Source organism: Denticeps clupeoides, chromosome 1 (assembly GCF_900700375.1).
Source record: "Denticeps clupeoides chromosome 1, fDenClu1.1, whole genome shotgun sequence".
NCBI classification, from domain to species: domain Eukaryota; kingdom Metazoa; phylum Chordata; class Actinopteri; order Clupeiformes; family Denticipitidae; genus Denticeps; species Denticeps clupeoides.
The window spans coordinates 22,721,300-22,744,052 of record NC_041707.1 but is presented as its reverse complement, the minus strand read 5'-3'; the positions used below and the strand labels follow the sequence as shown (position 1 = coordinate 22,744,052).

The window sequence follows — 22,753 nt, the reverse complement described above, 5'->3', positions numbered from 1 at the left end:
CAGTTCTTGAAGCAGATCTCTTGAAATCAACAGCTTTTCTAAAAAAAAAAAAAATATTTTTCAGAATTATTATTTGTATATTTAGCTTTTTTCCATTTAGGTCGCTTCCTGAACAATTTCAGAGTCACTGTTGGGAAGACCCTTTAAATAGTTTCACTATTGCCTAAAACCTTTGCATGGTACTGTGTTTATTATGTAGCTTTTAGCAACAATTGAACAGCAAAATAATAATAATAGTTATTATTATAAAACAACTATTTATCTTTTTTTCTTTCAAACTGCTCCCATGAAAAGTACAAGTTGTTGATGTCATCATGATGTCTATATTTTGTAACTGTTTGCTTACTTTAGAAATTGTTCTTAAGCTTTCCGTCACTTTCTAGAATACAGCACAGGATCAGGGGTGTAAAGTTCTACTCATGAGTCTGAGTGTATGTTTGTCCCTAAAATGCAAGGTCAGATTCCCGTAATCGATACAATCACCCGGACCTGCAGCGTGCTCATCAGCAGTTCCCAGACATGCTGTTTTTATAGCTGTCAATCATTTACTCTCTGCGTTAGTCACTCTTGGCTATGAAAGGGGGTGTAACGGAGAGAGGGCATCAGTACTGCTCATTCCAGGCACAGAAGGGTAGAGAGAAACATGCAGCGGCGTTATTTTCTCCTCTGCCTGTGTGCTGTTTTACCTACAGCATGGGTAAGTTCAAGAGAAATCTTTCATAAAATGTGAAATAGCACAATGACATTGTGACAAAATACAAACATACAAATACTACTACTTACAACACATTGTACCCACAATACTTTCTGATCTGCATTTGATTGATTGCTAATTGTTTGTGAAATATTGTACTATCATAATTGTCCGTATAAGTGAAAACATTATTTTACAATTTCCCTCCTTACTGTGATTTCCTGTAGATGAATCTGGATGTCAGAGGTCCTCGTCCAGTTGAGCATGGCTACAAGCCTGACAAGTGTGCTACAGAAAAAGAGTGGCCATTCTGTTCAGATGATGACTGGGTAAAAGCTGTTCTGATGTTGCTCCACTTTTTTAACGTTAACATGCATAATATCATTTAATATCATTCTGCATTAATTAATAGCCTGAAAACATCAACATTTATCAACATACTGTGCCAAACAGGGCCCAAAATGTCCTTCAGGTTGCCGGATCCAAGGCCTATTGTCCAAAACGGATCATGAACTCCTCACCAAGATTGAGAAAATCCAGCGTCTTCTGGATGAACATGATGGGAAGTACCGCTCCACTGACGTAGAGTCCAAGAAAACTTATGAAGACATACGAGAACGCCTCACTTCAGATGCCGGTAGTACATCCTGTCTTTCTGATGTTTTCTTATTGCCATGAGCTTAGTTATTTTAAATAGTTTTAAATAAGCCATTGTAGATCCCCACTGACCACAGGTTAATGAAATTATTTCCATTCCACTCTAAGGTAATGACAACAAGTACATGACGCTGGCGGAACAGTTGAGACAGAGGATTGTGGAAATAAAAATGAAGATCGACCGCCAACTACGACTGCTCCAGTCTCTGAAGGCTCGGGTCAAAGAGCAGATCATTGAAATGCAAAGACTGGAGGTACTTAGTAATGCATTTAGCCTTATCTCACTAATCAGTGGAACAAATTGGACACAATCCTAAATTTATGTATGGTGCCACGATATATGGTATACTTATTGGTATTATTATTTTGTGGCATTTATGATCAGTTTCTGTATGTTCACCTTTTTTTCTCTTCAGGTGGACATTGACATAAAGCTGCGTGCCTGCAAGGGATCTTGTGCAGGTTATGCCCAATTCTCAGTAGACAAGGACAGTTACGTATCAATGGAAAAACAGATGGACCATCTGGAGGCGATGCGCTTCCAGAGCGTGGAGACAGTCAGCTCTCTGAAGATGATGAAGAGTCGACCACTGAAAGACGTCACGGTTCCCTCCATCTACAAGTCTGGATCAACAGGCGAACAAACTGCATACTTCACAGATGTGGGTCAGCTGAAGCTCACTCTGGAGGCAGAGGGCTCCACCGCTGAGACAGCTGCCACCGTCGGCAAGGTCCCAGGTACAGGCACTTCCTCTACTTCCTCCTCCTCCTCCTCCTCCTCCTCCTCCTCTTCAGTCAACAGCCATAAAGTAAAGTGCACAAAATCTGTGCGCAAAACAGTAACACACACAAAGGACGGGCCAGTGGAAAAATTGGAAGTGGTCAGTGGAGGAGGGCCTGGCTGCGAAGGCATTGATGCCCAGACCTTCCTGACAGCAGCCAGAGAGGGTAAGGACGTGAAGGGTGATGGGTTCACAATCAAAGTGACTGGGGGTGATCGCTCCATCACAACAATCAGCCAAGGCGAGGAGATGCCTGATCTGCTCACTGGCTCGGATTTCTTCAGGACATTGGGAACCAGTTTTGAAGACCCCCTGGCCGCGTCCGCAACCAAAACCAGCAAGTCCAGCAGCTCCAGCAGCTCCACTAAAACCCTCCTTACCAAAACCACTAAAACAAGCAAATCCTCCTCCATCCTTGGAGACGATCTTGGTGGATTTGGACGTGGTGATGTGGATGACGACAAGCCTGATATCTTTGCACGGAGTGTGAGGCCTGCAGGACTCCAGCGCACTGCGAGTGAAGGAAAAGGTACATCTGAGGTGGAATGATGTGCCCACCAGCCACTCAGTACACAAGTGAACCATTTCAAATACAAGAACCTCCATTGATTGTTTTAATGATAACTAATTGTTCAGTAATAATGAGGACATTACAGCACAAAACCATATTTGCTGGGGGGGTTACTGTAGCTCCGCAGATCTTGATGGGGGTAAGAATGCTAAATTGGCCCAAACCCAGTACAGCACTAATCGGCAGCTGTGTAATCTTGTTTCAGATTGTGTGGATATTCTCCAGAATCACACTTTGGGAGCTAAGAGTGGCCTGTTCAAAATTAAACCTGCAGGCTCTCAGATTGTAGTGGACGTTTACTGTGACCAAAGCACCCAGCTGGGTGGCTGGGTCCTGGTTCAGCAAAGGGAAGATGGCTCTGTTAACTTCAACCGCACCTGGCAGGAGTACCGAGACGGTTTTGGACACATAGATGGGGCCGGGAGAGGTGAGGTGTGGCTGGGCAACCAGCTCCTCCATCTCCTCACACAGGAACCCAGCCTGCTGAGGGTGGAGATGCAGGACTGGGAGGGTAAGGAGGCATATGCAGAGTATGAGGTGCGAGTGGGTTCCGAAAGCGAAGGCTTCCCCTTGTCTGTGTCCTCGTATATTGGCGATGCAGGGGATGCGCTGGTTCAGATTGATAACAACTTGGGATCCTTCCTTACTCATGAAGGCATGAAATTTAGTACATTTGACAGGGACAGTGATAGGTGGGAGGAGAACTGTGCAGAGATGTATGGAGGAGGCTGGTGGTACAACAACTGCCAGTCAGCCAACCTCAATGGGGTCTATTTCCGGGGAGGACTCTATGACCCAGGAACCAATATTCCCTACGAGATTGAGAATGGAGTGGTCTGGACACCCTTTCGGCCTGCTGATTATTCTCTCAAAGTGGTGCGCATGAAAGTCAGACCTGCGGATCCTTCATGAGGGAACTATGGAGAAACAATAAAAGAAACAAGAAAAAGGGTTTAAAAATTATGTTCTTATGATTTCACCATGCTCAACATGAAAATGTACTGAAAAATACAACCAAGTGACCTCAAATGAACAATAAAGAAATGTGTTCACCTTACTGGTTTGTGGTTTCTGTATTACTATTAGCAAGAATAAATGAACACACTAGAGCATACAAAATGAAACTGACCCTTAGAAATATTTAATATTCAATTTTAAATAATTCCAACTCATCAAAACAAGGGTTAAATATCCTTAAACATGTTTTCATTAGATTAATAATTTATATCCTGATAGTATTCTTTAAATTCAGTGATTTTCAGTACACAATAAGCAGAATAAATATGGAAAAATAAACAACCATACATACATGTACAATGTTATTATACACACATTAAACAACATTTACAACATATTTAATCTAAAATTAAATACAAACAACGTGAAATATGGTTGAATGCATAATGACTATTTATTTGCTGGTTTTATTTGCTGAGTAGCTAATGATTACTTTTTTCTACATTTCCATGCCTGTGAAGATGCTATGTTTTGTGAAGCCTTGCAACAAAATGGCCAGAAGCCTCTACATCAGTATAGCCACCCAAATCATCACTGTGCAGTAACATCACCATATCCTTTATGCTCAGATGAAGAGTGGGTGAGTTCCACATGTCACCAATTGGATCGGTTTCATTTCCCAGATATGTGTAAGGCATACTGTATGTAGAATCTGTGATGTATATTTGGACACACCTTCTCATTCAAAGTTTTTCTTTATTTCCATGACCATTTACATTGGTAGATTCTCACTGAAGGCATCAAAACTATGAATGAACACATGTGGAGTTATGTACTTAACAAAAAGTGGAGACCTGGCCTCCACAGTCACCGGACCTGAACCCAATCGAGATGGTTTGGGGTGAGCTGGACCGCAGAGTGAAGGCAAAGGGGCCAACAAGTGCTAAACACCTCTGGGAACTCCTTCAAGACTGTTGGAAAACCATTTCAGGTGACAACCTCTTGAAGCTCATCGAGAGAATGCCAAGAGTGTGCAAAGCAGTAATCAGAGCAAAGGGTGGCTATTTTGAAGAAACTAGAATATAAAACATGTTTTTCATTAGTTTACTTTTTTTTGTGTTCATTCATAGTTTTGATGCCTTCAGTGAGAATCTACCAATGTAAATGGTCATGAAAATAAAGAAAACACACTGAATGAGAAGGTGTGTCCAAACTTTTGGCCTGTACTGTATATATAAATCTTACAAGTAAATAGTAGAAATGTTCTTTCTTTTTTTTCTATCCACAGCTTGGAAAGTGCCCATCTGGGTGTAGGCTAGAGGGTCTGATTAAAGCCACAAACAGTGATACATTTCAGAATCTAAGAATGATCTGTCAAAAGACGTCTGAATATCAAAATGCATTAATGTTATCCATGCTCAGAAACATCTACAAGAGCCACAGAAAGAAAATTGTCAGAACTTATGGTAAGCAACATAAAGGACATGTTTAAATTATGGCTACCTTAGCAGTGCAATGCAAACGTCAATGCAAATTTTCCCTAGTACATTAACACGCTGTCTCCTGCAGCCACTTAGGCATGGATCTATGTAGAAATTCAATAACTTTTATACATTTCTTTGCACAGTTGCTGAGCTGAGATATGCAGAGTTTGCTGAGAGCATTCAGGCAAGCCTGACAATGCTACTGAAACGGTCCTCAGAGAATTCCCAGAAACTCCAAAAACTGCATGGCCTCATCCTGCAGCAGATCAGGGATCTATACCGGGCTGAGGTGTGTGTGTGTGTGTGTGTGTGTGTGTGTGCATGGACAGCTGCATGCAAATCATGTGTACCTTTCTTTATATGGACAACGTAGCATCTGTCATGGGAATAAACAATGGATAAATAGAACTTTCTTTGGTTGGCATAAAATACTTAAGTATTTGCTTCAACTTATTCATGCTTCATGTCACCATTAACCAGTCCAGTTCCAAGGTTTTCAACGTTTACTTATTTGCCATGATTACTTAACTTGTTTTCCTTTTTTGCTCAGGTGGACATTGACATCAGAATCCGAGCTTGCAAGGGTTCATGCAAACATACCTTTGTCCATCAGATCGATCATAAGGCCCAGGATAGCATAATGGCCCATATGGCACAATTTAACTTTATTGCAATGGGAAAAAAATCATTTGCAAATGACATGAAGACAATTAAACTGGAGCCCATCATCCGCCCCCAAGTGCCTCCCTCTTACAGAAGTATTCCACTGGTCCAGATGGAGCTTCTGACTCAGTTTGAGGACATTGCACTGAATCAAGTCCTGCTAGAGGATATCTTGGAAGAATCTGTCAGTTAGTTTACCCAACAGAAAATAAATGAACCATGTGCTGAGGTTGTGTTTCGTGGACACAGTATGCACAATATGGAGGACTAAAAATTGTAATATGAATAAAAATTGTATGACTAAATTAGATTTAATTTATAAATACACAAATTTATTTATTGACGTATTCCACATCCACATTCTTAAAAATCTGTTTACACATTTATTTATTTATGTCAGTTTATGTCAGCCATGGCTGAAGACTTTTTTGTCTCTTTCTCTGTATACATGATGTCAATGTTTAATGAAAATAAGAAAAATCTGCAATAAACAGTTTAGCTAAATCAATATTTGATCATTGTTTAACAGGCAATTTGTTTTGTCAGCTTAGATAAACAGTGGTTCTGCATTGGTGCTTTTTGCACAGTACAGTATTACTCCATATGGATATTGTAACTTTGTAGGTCTTTATGCAATCTGTAAAAACTGCATATGGACTGTTGCCAAATCATCAAATCCATATCAATATTTATTCATAGATCTCTACCAATCTTATATATGATTAAATCACAGTACTGTACATCAAGTATGGTTTTAGATGCAAAAAGCTAGTTAGGGTTTGAGATCAATTAACTCTAATCTTTGCTCAGGTACATTACAACAACTGACACAATGATGCTTAGAATTATGAAAGGATTGAAAATGTATTCCCATATATTGCTGAGAATCTTTATTTTAGTAAACTGAACCTTGAAGTAATGCTTTACTCTGTTACACCTGCCTTTTCTTTACATATTCTGGTTTATTTTGATCATTATTTAAAGGAATTGTACCACATAAGTGTGCCAAATTTGAGCACGTGTGACGCCCTACACCGCAGCTGCACTCCATGCACACACACGTACTTTCTCCAGAATAGCTATCATTTTCACTGGCCAAACCCACTTAACACTGAGCACCTGTATACTCTACGATCACTCGCTTCTGTTAGTTGTTGTCTGATCTTCGTTACACTGACTGAACTCCTCCACTGTTAGAAGATCCTTCGAGTACCCTCCTGCCCTCCATCCAGGATTCGTCCCTCTCAAGAACCATGAAAAGTGCAGGGAAAATAATTACAGATCCCTCACATCCTGGACACAGATTTTTTTTACCTTTTGCCCTCTGGAAGACAATAAAGAACCCTGCAGACTAGAAAAAGTAGATACAGGTTTCATTCAGTTTTTTTCCCAGTAGCACATTGGCGGATCGGGATTAGAACCGCCAACCTTTTGCTTACGGGGCTGCTTTCTTCACCACTGCCCCTACTGATGTGTAGAATGGATATGGGCCAAGTCCCATCACAGGGTTTACACACACCATTTACTCACACTATGAACAATTTAGAGTCTCCAATCCACCTACTGTACCTTCTATTGCACAAAGAAACTGGAGAACCAAGAGAAAACCCCCACCAATAGGTGGTGGAAAAGCATGCAAATTCTGCACACAGAAGATCTGAGCTGTGATTTGAACTGATAAGCTTGGAGGTGTGAAGCCACATTGCTAATATACATTTCCTGTAATAAAATTCCAAAACCAGAAATAAACTTTTTTAATGTTTACATTTTCAATTTGCTGTTTTTCTTTTTTCTCAGTCAGTATTACTGGTGCACAATCATGCTCTGAAGCTTATATATTTTCAGCACATTTACCTAAAAACAGCCAGAATATCCATTTTTTGTTTTATTTGTTTTCATTTTGAAGCAAAATGTTGAATTAATAAATAATATTAAGTTTTCAATATTTGGTGGCAATGTTGCTACAGGACAGAACTTTTCAAGTTAGAACAAAAATAAAAGCAGTCATTGCTGAAGACCTTCAATCTGTGGGCAAACACTACAACAAGTACTATCATGGGAGTGGGAATAGCTTTTACCTGAAAGGTGCTCATATTGCAGTGGAACTAGTGAGAGTCTGGATCACCCTGTTCATGTTTAAATTGCCTGAGGCAGTAGTAGACTAGCGGATAAGGAAGAGAACACAATTCATTGTGTGCACTGTGTGCTGTGCAGCAGTGTATCACAATGACAATCACTTAACTTTCACATTTTCATTTTAAGTTGTTATACCGCAGGACAATGGTATTTGGACTGGATTCTGGATTCTGGCACTTTTAAGTAAGAATGGCAAAAACAAAATTTATCGCTTATCATGTTGGTGTGTGGATGTGTATTGTGACTGCAGCACAAATCGAAAGGTGAGAACCAAAGATCTTCTTGAAAAAGATTTTAATGAGATGAATTCAAACTATTCACAGGCTTCAGAATTTCTTTCATGAGAAAATGTAAATAGAACACTCCAATCATGTTGCCTTTGCACTGAATAAATATACACATTTCTATACTTTTTACTTCTTTCTATGGCCTTTTAAAATTACAATGACATATTGTTAAGTCTTTTAAATAGTGTTTTAAAAGTTTGACCTCATTTGTAAGTCAATTTCAAGACCATTTTCATGTCTGCATGTCTTTGTCCATACTTATTCTGGGAAGAAGGGCCTAATCTTCATATTTATGGCCTTAAGTGAATACCATGAGCCCTTCCAGTTCATCCATACTATGCCATCATCTGTACCATGCTTGGCCATATTTTTAGTGTAAGCCCCACCCCAGTAGTATCGTCCATTAGGATTAGCTGAATGGCAGCGGTTATACCACCAGCCACCCCCATCTTCTCTAGAGCACTGTCGTGTTGGATCACCAGCAGTCCTGTAACATAGAACAGAAATTGACAGTTCACTGATACTGCTGCCAAAAGCTGTATTTGAATACCTGTGAATAATTATATCTTACCATCTGTCATTATCACGATCATATGTGCTGAACATCATGCCGTTGTGGATGGTCATGGTTCGGTTTTCCCCAAACAGCTCCAGAGCCCCTGTCAGCAGTGTATCACCCGCTGTGCCCTTATACCCAGCCACTGATACCTGGTAGTTGGACATCTCACCCTGGACAGTGAACTGTTGGTATTGTGCGCTGACTTTAGCACCAGTCCAGTCTTGCATCTCAAACATAATTTCAGTCGGACCCATCTTTGAAATCTGGCTTATACGATCGTTGCCCAGCCAGTATTCTCCTGTAAGGAAGTACAGTAGAGACCTACCATCATACAATATACTCAGTGGCTTATGAACACTCAAAAGGTACAATTTACTAGCCAATTGCCAGTATCTTGTGCAAGGTATAACTCAGGCCCCCTATTTGTCATTGATGATGTTCTCACCTGGTGTTTCACAGTGAGCTTTGGTTGAAGTGAAGGCAATGTTTCCAAAACCTCTCTTGTAGTCATCCCAGCGACGACCAAAGTCAACACTACCGTCCAAACGGTTCTGTATGACAGTCCATCCTGCAAAAAAAAAAAAAAATGTTCAACATTCAAAATACTTTTAGACATCAATGGAGATGATGGGCAGAGAGTAGAAACAAAACACAAATGAATGAATGAAGGAAGGAATAGGTAGATAAGCACAAGCAACATAATCTCAGTCACCTCCATCCAGAGTGGTCTGGTCACAAAAGACTTTGAATGGCTTGAATAAGGAGTCTGGCCGGATGAGGTACATCTCGGAAGTCTGGCCACCTTTGCGGAAGATATCTTCACACTCCTTCCCAGACACCACTGGAATGGGGCAGCTGACAACACAGCGGTCAACACACTGGTCTCGCTGGGCCACAATGGCTTTCTCCATTCGCTGAATCTTCTCCCTCAGTTTTTCCAGGACGCCCTGCAGGATTCGGATGTTGCTGGGGAATGTGGTATCTATGGTTTCCTTGATAAAAGCGTGTTGGCTCTCCAGGTCGTTAGTGTACTCGTTCACGACTTGTCCATTGCCTTTAAGATAAGAGACATGCTTATAAACATGGACATGTGAGAAACTGACAGATTTAACTACAGATACTGTAGTGCTGAAGACATCTTACCATCAGTGACTCGCTGCCGTTCCCGAAGCTCATTGGACAAGCCTGATACATAGCGGTAGATGCTGTTGGAAGACCGGTCCAGGTCATCCACTTTACGCTTGAGGTCAGCAACCTTTGGCCTCACATTTCTCTCTTGCTTCAGAATGGTAGTCTTCAGTTCACAGCCATTTGGACAGAGGACGCCCTATAGAGGTCAAACAAACAGTGTTTTTTCCGTTATTCTATAGCACACATATACACACGCTGACACATACACACTCATATACTAACCATTTGCTCTGAACCATGGCTACAACCGCCTTCATCAGGCTGCACCTCTTTCTGCTCCTCTACTGGTTTCGCTGGTGCAGAAGTTGGCCGGGCAGCATAACGACCACGTCCAGAAACTGGCGGTGGGGCTGGATTGGGTGGCACATAGGTTTCACGGCCTCTCGAAACTGGTCTGTGACCTCTGGGGTCAATTGCTTCCTTGGGCTTGCGGAGGATGAGATACAAGATATTTTCACTCCGTAACATGCTAGTGTGTTCAGTTAGTCAACAGCTATCTATTAAAATGTCATTTTTTTGAGGTTAACAACAAAAAGGTAGAATTTCCATACATGCAAGACAATTAAAATATGTTGTGTTTTGTGTTAATATTTATCACATCCATACCTCTGGGTCTTTTGCTTCCTGCAAGAAACAGATTTATGAGAAATTTCAAGCAAAATATTCATGACAAATGTTCAAAAACCAACAAATGATTTGATATAGAAAACTAGAAAATTCATTGTTCACAAATTCATTCCAATTTAAAAAAAAAAGTTACATTCTGAAAAAAACTCACCGTGTCATATTCATCATAATCGACCTGGCCAAGTGATCTGCTGACACACAAACATAGTAAGAGGAGTCCCCACTTCATGTTGGCCAGGAAATGCAGGTTTTCTTCTGATGTCTGTCTCTGTGGTCTTCTTGTTTTATACTGGAGAAGTCCTACCCCTTTGTACCTTAGGGCGAGTGCATCATTGTCACATTAATGGTTAACTGGTCTGTGTTGTTTTATCTTGGTATGAGTAAATGTTTGCTGCTCAGCATCAGTTTTGGGAAATGTTGAGACAGACTTTTGTTTGATAAGGTTCTTGTTCGTGAGCTGATGGGAATATTAATCTTAAGAAAAACAAAGGTTTCATTCTTGTTCATTTCAGTTGGACATGATATTTTAAAACAATTAAAATGTTTTATCAATATCAGTTTAATATAGTTTAATTGATTTGCTTGGTGATTCTAACTAGATGATTCTATCATCAATTTTTTTATTGAATTGAACTAAATAATGCTGTAATAATGGCTGATGTATATACAGTATAAGTTTATAGTAATATCACTGGCAGAAGATGGCATAACAGTGATGTAAATATAACGATTCTAATTACATTTACTTAGTACTCAGCATTACTATGGAAGCAATGTCAAAGAAGTCAGAATGTGTGTTTTAGATAAAGAAAAAAGAAAATTTTTGTTACAACAAAATCTCTTAAGTACTGGACACTGACATACTCTGTGCAAAAGGGTATTAGGACCATTGACGCCTAATGGATCCTCCCTTTGAACAAATTTCTAACAAAAACTTTGTGGCTGGATAGTTTTACCTTTCCAAGACACAGATAACTAGTAAACAGTCCTTTCTGGTCTCATATGTCTGAGTCCCAGAGACACAAATGTGTCTTAATACCATTGTGTCCCTGAGCAAGACACTTAACCCTAAGTTGCTCCAGGGGGACTGTCCCTGTAACTACTGATTGTAAGTCGCTCTGGATAAGAGCGTCTGATAAATGCCGTAAATGTAAAATGTAAACAAATGCCCCAAGCACTAAGTCTGGTATATCCCTGAAAAAATATGGGCACCAGAACGCATGAGGAGGAAGGTTTATCTGACTTTTCATCAGTAAGTCTGATCCCCAGACTTCGCTCTGTCACTGGTGACAACATTTCTCTTCCCATCATCTCATGCTCTCTCTTCCTTGTCTGTGTGTGTAAAGTGCATTATGGTGCAAAGGAGAGGCCAGAAACCAAACAATGTAATATTTTGCATATTATAATCACAGCTGCTCAAATATATGACCGCTCCTTTACTCCCTTCACTACTTCTGCAAAGTAACGTCGTGGCTGTAAAATATGGAAACGTGTTGTGAAATCTGCTGTGAAATGTCCATTTGAGTCGCAGGCGAAGAGACATTCAGGCGCGGGGTTCAAGTGTTGCAGGTCCAGCAATATCCACTGGGGGCGCTGTTGCAATATATTGTACTGAAGTGGGCAGTTTTTAAATAAAAGATTAATACAAGGATTTCTGTAGTAAGCAAGACGCATTTGGCTGGTGGGATGTGGCGTGCAAGAGTAAGGTTAGAAGTGACACAACAAAGAGACGCGGGCAGAAAGCTCTGGAAAGACGGGACGCCGGTGTCCACGCCGGGAATGTGGCCGCTGGATCGCTGCGCGTGACGCAGACGGTCGGTGGGAGCGCGATGGCGGCGTTGCAACCGCAGGTAGAAAGCGTCGTTTCCGTGCGTCGGACTGGCCGCGCGTTAGAAAGCCGCCCCGGGCCGAGCGGGTCGGGACGTCGCCGCTTTGCCGGCTGCAGGCGTGGCGGCGACCGGCGCTGTCCGGGCCACGAGTTAATGGCGCGTCGCAGCCTGGCGCTCGGCGGCTGCTTGCGGTAAACAGTGCGGTGTAACATGATGAGTGTTTCACTGGCGAGCAGATGGCGCGGCTCCTCTTCTAAATATAAAAAGCGGCCCGGAGCGTCGTGCGCAGGGTGGCCGGCTCTGGGAGGTGAAGAACGGCGGGACGTCGCGGATGGAAGGCGCAGATCATCCAGGATGATCTGCGGTGTCTCCGTCCCGTTCGGCGTTTCGGGAATTAGTCTAGTTCTTTTTTTCTCCCCACGTTCAGCTAATTGTGCAACCACAGAATGTTGAAATGTTTTTTTTTATTAGGAGTTGACCTGCTGTTTTTAATTAATTGGAACCCTCACATTAATTTAACACGGTCTGGTTTCTTCTAAAACGTGTTCACAAACACAGACATGGTAATGCTTGCTCTAGCAACTACAAAATGTGCGCGTTTTCAAAAGTTGCAGTAGCCTCCCTTTCCTATCTTGTGAAAAGAAAAGCCAGTGAAATCCCTGAAGCGCTGACTGTACGGTTAGTTTTTGATTTTGTATCCGTTTAAGGCATAATGGCGATTTGTTTAAAGCTCAAGTTGTCCAGGTTTGTTTTCTGCATTGCCAAGGCACCCAACAAAAGAACCCTGACTAACCACCTCATCCCTGCAGGGGGATCTCCTGAGAATGTCCCACCAAGAAACCTGGAAGTGAGTAGCTGCCGTTCTGCTCTCCGTGTCCAGCACTGCTAATTCTGGCAAAATCTATCATTTACTTACTTATTTATTTATTTAAGGGTCCAACATGAGAAGCTTCACGTGAGGCACAGGGGCCATGAGGCCATGCATGCTGAGATGGTGCTCATCCTTATTGCCACTCTGGTGGTGGCCCAGATCGTCTTGGTGCAGTGGAAGCAGAGACACTGCAGGTCGTACAATGTGAGTGAGGGAAGAGCCGGCATTAACCACATTTTGCCGAGTCCGCACGTCAGCACCGCATCTACCATATTTGCATGAAATCGACCTACAGCCTTGCGTTTTTGTCATTATTTCTAGGGATGGGTGATCCACGTTTTTTTCCAAATCCGATACCTATACATTACTGCAGATACTGCTCCCGTTAAGGGTCGCTGCAACGGATCAACTGGTCTAGTTATCTTGCATTTATCTTATTTATTTGTCAACACAGAAATTACATTTGATACTTTCAGAAATCACAAAATACAAAACGTCACGTATTGACTGAGCATGTAAAGAAGATTGTTTTTCTGAAAACCACGACAGACGAATGAGGCAAGGTAGACAGCTTGTCACACTTCAAGGGTCAAACAAAGTTTGAATTAAAATGATTTCAAAGTATCATTTATGGTTCATGGGATAGCATTTGGAATGTGAAGTGAAAGTGAAGTGATTGTCACTTGTTATACACAGCAGCACAGCACGCGGTGCACACGGTGAAATTTGTCCTCTGCATTTAACCCATCACCCTGAGTGAGCAGTGAGCAGCCATGACAGGCGCCCGGGGAGCAGTGTGAGGGGACGGTGCTTTGCTCATTGGCACCATGGCAGATTACAGGGCCGCTTCCTTAACTGCTAGGCCACCACCCACTGTCATATTTTGTGGTTTCGTAATATAATTTTCAGTAGATGGCCGATTGCTGTACCTGACTAGGTGTAGCTACAAAGTAGTTTCTAAAAATGTTAAAGAAATAACATTTGCAGCCACTTGATCATGTGTTTGGTTGTCCTGCTTTCTCGCTCTGTCTACTTGCAGATGGTGACCCTGTTGCAGATGTGGGTGGTGCCGCTCTACTTCATCATCAGGCTTTACTGGTGGCGGTTCCTGTCTACCTGGGGCATGTTCTCTGTCATCACCAGCTATGTCATCTTCAGGGCCACCCGCAAGCCACTGTCCTGCAGGACGCCCAGGTAACGTGACTTTCTTTTTCCTCTCGCCGCACCACATGTTTTACGCTTTTTTTTTTGCTTGCAATATGGTTGGTCGAACAAGTTTTGTGTGGTAATTTGTCTGCATCATCTTCCCACAAAGTGTGCTTTCATGTTATATTGTTTCTTTTAAAAAACATAGGTATATGTCTGATGTAGTACAGGCCAAAACTTTGGAGACATAACTCCACATGTGTTCATTCATAGTTTTGATGCCTTCAGTGAGAATCTACCAATGTAAATGGCCATGAAAATAAAGAAAACACATTGAATGTGAATGTGTGTCCAAACATTTGGCTTGTACTATATGTTTAATCTGATTTTGTGTAACCAGTTTGTGGTGCCTTTTCAGAATGGTCTACAAATGGTTCCTGCTAATCTACAAACTAAGCTACGCAGTCGGTGTGGTGGGATACCTTGCTATTATGTTCACCATGTTTGGCTTTAATGTGTTTTTCAGGTGGGTAATGCTCAGGAACCTGAATCATAAACCTCAAATCACACTGTATTGGAGATTTTAGTATTAACTTGAGTCTTATACAGGATTAAAGCTGAAGACTCGATGGACGTTGGTGTCATCATGCTGTTCTATGGTCTCTATTATGGAGTGATGGGGCGAGACTTTGCTGAGATTTGCTCAGACTATATGGCTTCCACCATTGGGGTAGGCCGGATTGAAACTTCTAGCCATTATGTTGCACAAGTTATTCTACACCAGTTCAGTGATCTGCTTACATGGTCCAGTTGACAAAACATTGGGGCTGGTAGTGTGCTCTTGAGGACTGGTAAATTCTCAGATGCATCATCTGAATATTAAAAAAAAGATGCAAGTTTTTTAATAAAAAAAGGCCACTCTGCATCTGAGCCGACACTTTTTTTTTTTCCCCCCACACTTGTCTTTGTTATAGTTTTAACTATGCATTTTATCAAGCTTTAGTTACATGGAGAGACCTATATCAAACTTAATCTGTCTAAAATTACATTGTGCATCACAGTTTAATTCTGATGTTATACACAATCAAACTACATTATTGTGTTTTCTGGCAGTACTACAGCATGGGTGGGATGCCCTCGCGGAGTCTAGGCGATGACATCTGCGCAGTTTGCGGGCAGAAGATCTTTGTCGATGTAGACGAGGAAGGCATCATTGAAGACACATATCAACTGTCCTGCAATCATATGTATCCTTTTGCAACAACTTACTCTGTCAAAAATCATTTGAGATAACATCATGAGATTTTGCCTCCTGGAGAATTTAAATGTCATCAAATAAAGTAATAATTCAGCAAAAAGCTGGCTATGTCTGAATAACTCCAATCATGCAGAATAGGGCAGATTCTATGTATTTCACTGTTTAATCTGGAGGTACACAGTGGTATTCTACTTAGCCTTGTTTTAGTTTAAATCTTTAAACATTGCAACTTTAATAATGTGAGTCAACATGGGCAACATGACCATGGCATACGTATTTGTCATAGAGATTATCATCTTTTTGTTTCTCAGACAAGGCTCAGCTTTTTGTACTATATTTTGTCTGTTTTGTACAGTTGTTCTTCTCAGATTAACCTGTAGATAATGCCACTGTAGTCTTAATATTTCTTACCCTCTTTATCTGGTTAGTTAAAACAAAAGGTTTGAACTGCATGATCGCTTCAGGATTTTGTCACCATGATAAGCAAGTTTATGGGTAATTACTGGATGCATATCATTATGAAGCAAATTTTGAGGATGCACAGTGTCTTTTTATGACTCATGCTGTTCCTGCCATTGGCAGCTGAGTTTGATCTCCCTGAGTTCCCTCAGAGTACTGGCCTGATTTGCAGTGTGATTGGACTGGGAGGCTCGGTCACAAACTCAAGTTAAGGTGCAGGTGGGAGCTGGAGGTTCTAAAATTAAAATCAATCTCCCAGACTGCGGCTAGTTTCTCATTTGTTAATTTATGCTATTATTTGCTGATCTGCATTTTGTGCCTTAACATATTGCATTGGGAAGATTCCATGAGTTTTGCATTCGTGGTTGGTGCATTGTGGGGAAAAAGCAAACATGCCCATACTGCAACGAGAAGGTTGACCTGAAGAGGATGATGAGCAATCCGTATCCTTTTGCGTATAGTGTTTGGATGTGGAGTAATACACCTTAGCTAGACATAACACTTTCACAATCACATCCCATCCACGAAGGGGCACCAGCTTGCTTCCAGGTTTTCAGGTCTGCAAGCTGGGCCATAAAAGAAGCTGGAGGCTGGTTGGTTTATGGTGAGACCTTGGTTGTGGATCTTGTGGCCTCTGGATGTACCTTTTTCCTTGTAGTTAGTTTGTTCCGTTTAGATGCATGTTTTTTTCCCCCTTTTTGGTTTTCTTTCGTTTGTGGGGTTTTCCCCTATGTGAACTTTTGGAGTTAAGGAGGACTGAGGACCCTCCGACCCAGGTTTGCGCTGAGGCCTGGAGGTAAGTGGTGTTCCTTTGGTCCGACATCCATTTAGATTTCACACATGCTGACTACCTTGTCTATCGCACACATCCAGGTTTGGGTTTCAGTTTGGTTTCTAGCTGACATCCTGTGAAGTGAAGTGATTGTCACATGTGATACACAGCACACGGTGCTCACAGTGAAATTTGTTCTCTGCATTTAACCCATCACCAGGGAGCAGTGTGTGGGGACAGTGCTTTGCTCAGTGGCACCTTGGCAGATCGGGATTCGAACCGGCAACTTAACCGCTAGGCCACCACTGCCCCAAACAATATGCAAAATATACCTATATACAATACACCGTCAGCTGTGTGTGTGTTTGTGTGTGTCTATGTGTCTATGTGTGGCCCCCCCAACCAGCATGGTTACAGCATGGTTGATTATGTTTAGTTCTAAATGATGCAGTGAATTGCATCTGTTGCAGTGAATAGCTGCAAGAAAACTCTGCTACCAAGATGAGGTGGTGGTTACGCTGGTAGGTAGTTACACTGCATCAGCAAGTATCAGCAAGCTGTTTTGAAGAAACACAATTAAACGCTGTTAACCCAGCAATTATGGATGCACCGGTTCCAAGCCCAGGTATATGTAGAGACTTACGTCATGAAGTGAATCCAGTGCAATACTTTCCCATATCGATTACACAGAAAAAACTACAAATGTTTAATTTTTGGATTTGTCAATGCCCAGGTTAAAGGAAATTGGACTGTTGGCTGAAGTAGTGTTACCAAGGGAGTGGTGATTGGAGCAGACTTCAATGGACATATTGGTGAAGGAATCATAGGTGATTGGTAGGTACAGTGTCAAAGCGAGGAATGCAGAAGGTGGTAGATTTTGCAAAAAGGATGGAAAGGATGTGGTGAACACAATTTTTAAGAGGATGGAGGAGCACAAAGTGATATATAAGCGTGGAGGAGGATTAATTTGATGGAGATTGGAGACTGTAAAATAGTGTCAGGGAAGAGTGTAACTAGATAGTATAGGATAGTGCTTAGTTTGATTAGATTGAGGGCAGTGCCCAGCATTAAGGTTAAAAAAGGAAGACACTAAGGGAGAAGACATGCACCAGGTGACAGAGAAGAGTTACCAGATACTTAGACCATTACTTCAGTGGTCCCCGGGCACCTGTCATGACTGCCTGCTGCTCACCAAGAGTGATGTGTTAAAAGCAGAGGACTCATTTTGTTGTGTGCACCACGTGCTGAGCTGTGTATCACAATGACTGTCACTTCACTAGAAAGGTACTTGTTACACAGGAGATCGTTGTTTACAGTGTCACGCCCCAGTTCTTGTAGCAGTTCACAAGTCAAATTTTGGCCTATACTCTTGAATATTTATAGATTTATTAGTGGGAAGATAAAAACCTACTGGCTGTCTATGTGTGTGTTACATGTGTGCGTCATTCACATGTCATGACAGATTTTCAAGTCCTTGACACTTTGCATCAGATGGGAGAGGACACATGTTTTATATGGTCAGCTCTTGGATTGGCTGAGGTACCTTGTTGCCTGGCAACCCATCATTATTGGCGTTGTTCATGGAATAAATTTCACCCTGGGCCTTGAGTAGAATTTTGGATGATTTGAGAATCACTAAGACACAGGAGGCAACGTTTTAGGAATGAGTGCTTTTTTTTTTCTTCTAAAAGGAAATGCTTTTTTATTGTTTAATTTATTAAATATACTTTAAATCGGTTAAGCTTTCAGCTTTAACCGTATGAAACACCTCAGTTTAGGAAGAAAAGTAACTGAACAGTCTTTGTCCGTCTGTTAGAATGAGGTATTGTAACACAATTTGTCTGTGTGCCTATGTTATTTTTGTTATATTTGCCATGTAAGTTATGTTTGTAAATTGCATATGTTTTTTTTTCTGCCTCATTGAAATATCGCAAGCGTTTCACAAGTATGCATATAACCAGATGCGTTTTTTATTTACAAATAGTGCAGCTCACTGAATCATCAAACCCATATCCTCTCACAAATACCAAACATTACATGGCATTATCATGGTGTAATACATGTTTATGATCATCATGTATTAGTGTATGCAGTATTCTTAACACATTTCAACATGTAACTGAAATTTTTGGTGTGCCTAAAGGATTTTTTTTTCTTCATTTGGTCACTTTAATATTATGGTAGTTGGTAAATTGAATTTTATAAAACTCAATAAAGTTTTGACAGTTTGCTTGCATTTGTAAAGAAATCTATTGTACGGCATCCTCCCTTCTCAGGGCAACTTTGAGATTGTTCCAGAACTCCACCCTCTTTTCCTCCTCATCAGGCCACTCCAGGTATGTCCGTGAGTTCATTATCTTTCGCAGCTTGCAGAACCGCTTGGGAATTGTCTCCTTCTCAATGGGCTCAAGAAGGATCAGGACAGCGGAGTCGTTGCCCTCATCCACAAGGCGGAAGTGTGAGAAGTCCAGCTCATAGCGGCACCACTCACTAGAAACAAAGTGATCCGAGAGGACGAAGAGTGTGCGGTGGCTCTTCTCAATGCAATCAATGATGTTGTCCACAATCCAGCGGCCTGGCAGGAAATTGCGCTTATGAAGGCAGAGAGAGAAATGAGGGTCGGCCCCCTCTAACTCTGACACCAACAGGTTTTCCACCCACTCTGCGTCGTGCTCACTGTATGAAACAAAAGCATCATATAGGATGTCTGCACTTTTCCCCACCAGTGGTTTGCGTTTGGCCCGCAGCCATGCCCAAGTCATCCTAAGATACCATAAGACATGGAGCTGAGAGCATAAAATCACAAGAACAAAAAGGAGAATGAGAGTCCCAGAACATAGGGCAGAAGTTATCAGGATCCTGTGACACTCAAAAAGTGATAGGTGGGCTTTCATGACTGCAGTTCCTCTCAGTGCAAATGGGGAGTCGCACACATAGCTGGAGTAACCATCAGTCAGGTTGACCATGTGTTCAATTTTATTCTGCAGAAATGGGACAAAATCGCAAGAACACAGAAACCGGTTTTGGCCGGCTTCTAGGAATTGAAGATGCCTATATGCCTTTAGGTCATTACTGCCGAACATGGTGATCATGTTCTTCTGGATGTACAAACCTTGAAGACTGGGGAAAAAAGCACCAATTGGCAGAATCATGAACTTATTCCCTGAGAGGAGGAGTTCCTTCAGATGAGCAAGTTCCTGTTGGAATACAGTCAAGTCATTATTGGACAAATCCAAGATTTCAAGACTCCTAGGAAGGCAAGCTGTGACTGTACGCAACTTAACAGATGAAAGGTTAAGGAAAGTAAGCCTGGCAGGCCAGTTGCAGCTTTCTGGCATGTTAATTAAAGTATTGTAACTCAGGTCCAGAGCAGACAGATTATAGAGCTTAGAGACCAACTGAGACATCAGACCCAGTGATTTGATTGAGTTCCGGCTAACATTTAGAACCCGCAGCTTCCTCATAGATCCATCTCCATTGCATAGTGACTCTCGAATTGTCATGTCTGAGAGCAGGTTTTGGCTTAAATCCAGATATTCAAGCCTTGGCATAAGTCTGGAGGTGTTGCAGGGCATTACAAACACCATCGTATTGATGAGGGACACGTCTCTGAGATACTTCAGAAGGAAATCAAGCTGCTGCAATGAGCTGAACAAATAGAAGCTTAGAATTTGGATATGGCGAATGTAGACCGAATCCAGGGCACTGTGATTTGTCCACTTAGCCTTTTGCCACCAGCCACCGCCAATAAACGCAGAGTCCTCGAGAGCCAAATATGATAATGGAGCATGGTCCAATGCCTCCAGGAGGCAGACAACTGCTTCATCAGAGGAGGACGTGTTACGTAATACTAGTCTCTTTACTCCTGCTCGATTGACCTCTAAGAAGGGCTGGACAGAGCAATTGTCACGAAGCAGTGTGTCAGAAATCACCAGAGTGGTCTCAGGATGAGAGACGTCCTTTAGGATCTGGGAAACTAGGGTGGCGTTCCGCAAGAATGGCCAGTAGAGGGTGAGCGTAACAGAGCTGAGAGGATGGGCTGTGTCAAAACTTCCTTCCTCGTACGTGTACAAGTTTGTGGCAACAAACACTAGCTCACTAAGATGGTCAAGTCCTTGCAAATCCGTTTTCCTCACCTCTTGTAGAAATGGGTTTCCCAGTTGTAAAATCCTCAGGTTTCCCAGAGATTGAAACAGGGATACTGGTCCAAGGGTAATGTATTGGTTACCCAGGATGTTTAAGTAACTTAACGAACAAAGCGGCTCAAACCACAGATGTGACAAATTAGATAGTTGGTTGAAAGACAAGTCCAAGGCCTCCAGTTGTAACTGGGACTTAAATGCTATGCTGCTGATTGTCTGGAGCTTGTTTCTTTGGATGCTCAGGATTTTGATAGTTCTGTAATCTCGCAGGTCTCCTTCTGTTAGCACCTGGATGTGGTTGGAGGAGAGGTTGAGCACCAGAACATTGTTCGGGACTCTGGGAACGTGGAGTAGATCCTGACTGGAGCAGTCACAGACCAGGTTTTCGTTACAGTCACAGGCATTTGTCACCACAGAGCTTTGACCCCAGAACACCCACATGACAATTACAATTTGTAAAGTCATCCTGAAATAATAAAAAAATAACCAATATACCTGAATAACATTAAAAGGCAGGAAAGAAATAAAGGTTAATATTGTATTTTTTTCAAATGTTTTACCTTCTGGCACAAACTGTGTGTTCTCCTCTTCTGTCCACTACCTATGTGCTTCTTGGCATTGGCATGGGGAAGTGATGTTTTACATGGGCTTCAAGGGGAGTGTATGAAACCAGTGTTTCAGGAAATGTTCATCTGGTGTGCAGCCAGTAGAACTTTTGGTCTAAAACATTATGATTGGTACAACTGCCTGTTGTGAAGTGAAAAGTGGAAATGAGAGTTTGAAGGTTGAGCAACATCAGGAAGATTTGCCAGTGACAAATACAAATGTCTGAAGAATCATAATGTCTGTATTAGCAAAGCAAACACTCAGTAAACTCTATTTTCTTAATATTAAAAAATATTTTTGAGTTTTTTTTTGGGGGGTGTACACCAGAAACTAAAAAACAGTCTTTAAAAGTCTACCTAAATATAAACCTTGATATGCAAATGCTGTTTGGCTGTAATGATGCATGACACAAGCTGTTCCGGAAAGAGGAAACTTATCTACCACTCACTCAAAACCAGTGAGATATTTTTACTCTGCAGACAATAAATGGCAATGAATGATTAAATGAAGCTTAACTTCATTGTCTAAAGCCTTTTAAAGGATTAAATCCTGACTTCCACAGTGAGCCGTATTACAAATGGGAACAGAGATTCAAAGAGGAAGAACAGTGGCATGTGGTGTTTGACCAGACCAAATTTTAATTTATTTGTTTATTTATTTTGCAATACTACTGTTAATTTTCTCTATATTAAATGTTGAAGTAACTGTGCAATGATTTGTATTTATATATGTAAGATCATGTTTAACAGTGAGATGCTAGATAGAATGCCCTTTATCTCTAAATTGTTTCCAGACAGTTGCATACTAACCAGTGAGCTCTTTTCTTAATATTATCTGTGTCCTTTGATTGAATCGTTTATAGGTTAATTTGTGCTGCTTAGTAAAGCTTGTGAGCCGGAGAATGGGTTGGGCGTTGCGTGTATTCTGTCTCCACCTAGCGGCAGAAACACGATGCTACAATAACGCCACATTTCTTACAGCCATATCCAATAGTAGAACAGACTAAAAATTAAGTAATGAGTACAAATGGCTGACATGCAATTATTTTATAGGAAATTTATG

The 22,753-nt window shown here is 41.5% G+C and overlaps 4 protein-coding genes across 4 annotated transcripts; 2 read left to right on the top strand and 2 right to left on the bottom strand.

Moving 5' to 3' along the window:
* The first annotated feature begins 634 nt into the window (after positions 1-634).
* On the top strand, positions 635-2,803 carry fga (fibrinogen alpha chain). Its single transcript, XM_028993028.1, has 5 exons — positions 635-697; positions 922-1,023; positions 1,148-1,331; positions 1,460-1,605; positions 1,768-2,803. Exons 1-5 carry the CDS (start codon positions 644-646, stop codon positions 2,680-2,682), a joined length of 1,401 nt encoding a protein of 466 aa, XP_028848861.1. The 5' UTR covers positions 635-643; the 3' UTR covers positions 2,683-2,803.
* Positions 2,804-8,322: 5,519 nt separating this feature from the next.
* Positions 8,323-10,879, bottom strand: fgb (fibrinogen beta chain). Its single transcript, XM_028982067.1, has 8 exons — positions 10,760-10,879; positions 10,588-10,605; positions 10,204-10,407; positions 9,934-10,117; positions 9,503-9,844; positions 9,236-9,358; positions 8,803-9,088; positions 8,323-8,718 (listed from the first exon to the last, which is right to left on the bottom strand). The coding sequence occupies exons 1-8, from the start codon at positions 10,835-10,837 to the stop codon at positions 8,490-8,492; spliced, it is 1,464 nt and encodes a 487-aa protein (XP_028837900.1). The 5' UTR covers positions 10,838-10,879; the 3' UTR covers positions 8,323-8,489.
* A 1,338-nt stretch (positions 10,880-12,217) lies between these two features.
* rnf175 (ring finger protein 175) lies at positions 12,218-19,171 on the top strand. Its single transcript, XM_028984216.1, has 9 exons — positions 12,218-12,458; positions 13,247-13,284; positions 13,371-13,512; positions 14,348-14,502; positions 14,873-14,980; positions 15,064-15,184; positions 15,568-15,701; positions 16,513-16,614; positions 18,435-19,171. The coding sequence occupies exons 1-9, from the start codon at positions 12,438-12,440 to the stop codon at positions 18,553-18,555; spliced, it is 942 nt and encodes a 313-aa protein (XP_028840049.1). The 5' UTR covers positions 12,218-12,437; the 3' UTR covers positions 18,556-19,171.
* Positions 18,894-21,764, bottom strand: tlr2 (toll-like receptor 2). Its single transcript, XM_028984207.1, has 2 exons — positions 21,646-21,764; positions 18,894-21,551 (listed from the first exon to the last, which is right to left on the bottom strand). Exon 2 carries the CDS (start codon positions 21,548-21,550, stop codon positions 19,193-19,195), a length of 2,358 nt encoding a protein of 785 aa, XP_028840040.1. The 5' UTR covers position 21,551; positions 21,646-21,764; the 3' UTR covers positions 18,894-19,192.
* Between the last annotated feature and the right edge of the window lie 989 nt (positions 21,765-22,753).

Excerpts from the sequence above, each read along its gene's own strand:
- fga (XM_028993028.1), top strand. The coding sequence starts at position 644 with ATGCAGCGGCGTTATTTTCTCCTCTGCCTGTGTGCTGTTTTACCTACA. Across the intron at positions 698-921 it reads CTGTTTTACCTACAGCATGG|ATGAATCTGGATGTCAGAGG; the intron begins GTAAGTTCAAGA and ends GATTTCCTGTAG. Across the intron at positions 1,606-1,767 it reads TTGAAATGCAAAGACTGGAG|GTGGACATTGACATAAAGCT; the intron begins GTACTTAGTAAT and ends TTTTCTCTTCAG.
- fgb (XM_028982067.1), bottom strand. The coding sequence starts at position 10,837 with ATGAAGTGGGGACTCCTCTTACTATGTTTGTGTGTCAGCAGATCACTT. Across the intron at positions 10,118-10,203 it reads GCCATGGTTCAGAGCAAATG|GGCGTCCTCTGTCCAAATGG; the intron begins GTTAGTATATGA and ends TGACCTCTATAG. Across the intron at positions 9,089-9,235 it reads AGCTCACTGTGAAACACCAG|GAGAATACTGGCTGGGCAAC; the intron begins GTGAGAACATCA and ends ACTTCCTTACAG.
- rnf175 (XM_028984216.1), top strand. The coding sequence starts at position 12,438 with ATGGCGGCGTTGCAACCGCAG. Across the intron at positions 12,459-13,246 it reads TGGCGGCGTTGCAACCGCAG|GGGGATCTCCTGAGAATGTC; the intron begins GTAGAAAGCGTC and ends TCATCCCTGCAG. Across the intron at positions 15,185-15,567 it reads ATATGGCTTCCACCATTGGG|TACTACAGCATGGGTGGGAT; the intron begins GTAGGCCGGATT and ends GTTTTCTGGCAG.
- tlr2 (XM_028984207.1), bottom strand. The coding sequence starts at position 21,550 with ATGACTTTACAAATTGTAATTGTCATGTGGGTGTTCTGGGGTCAAAGC.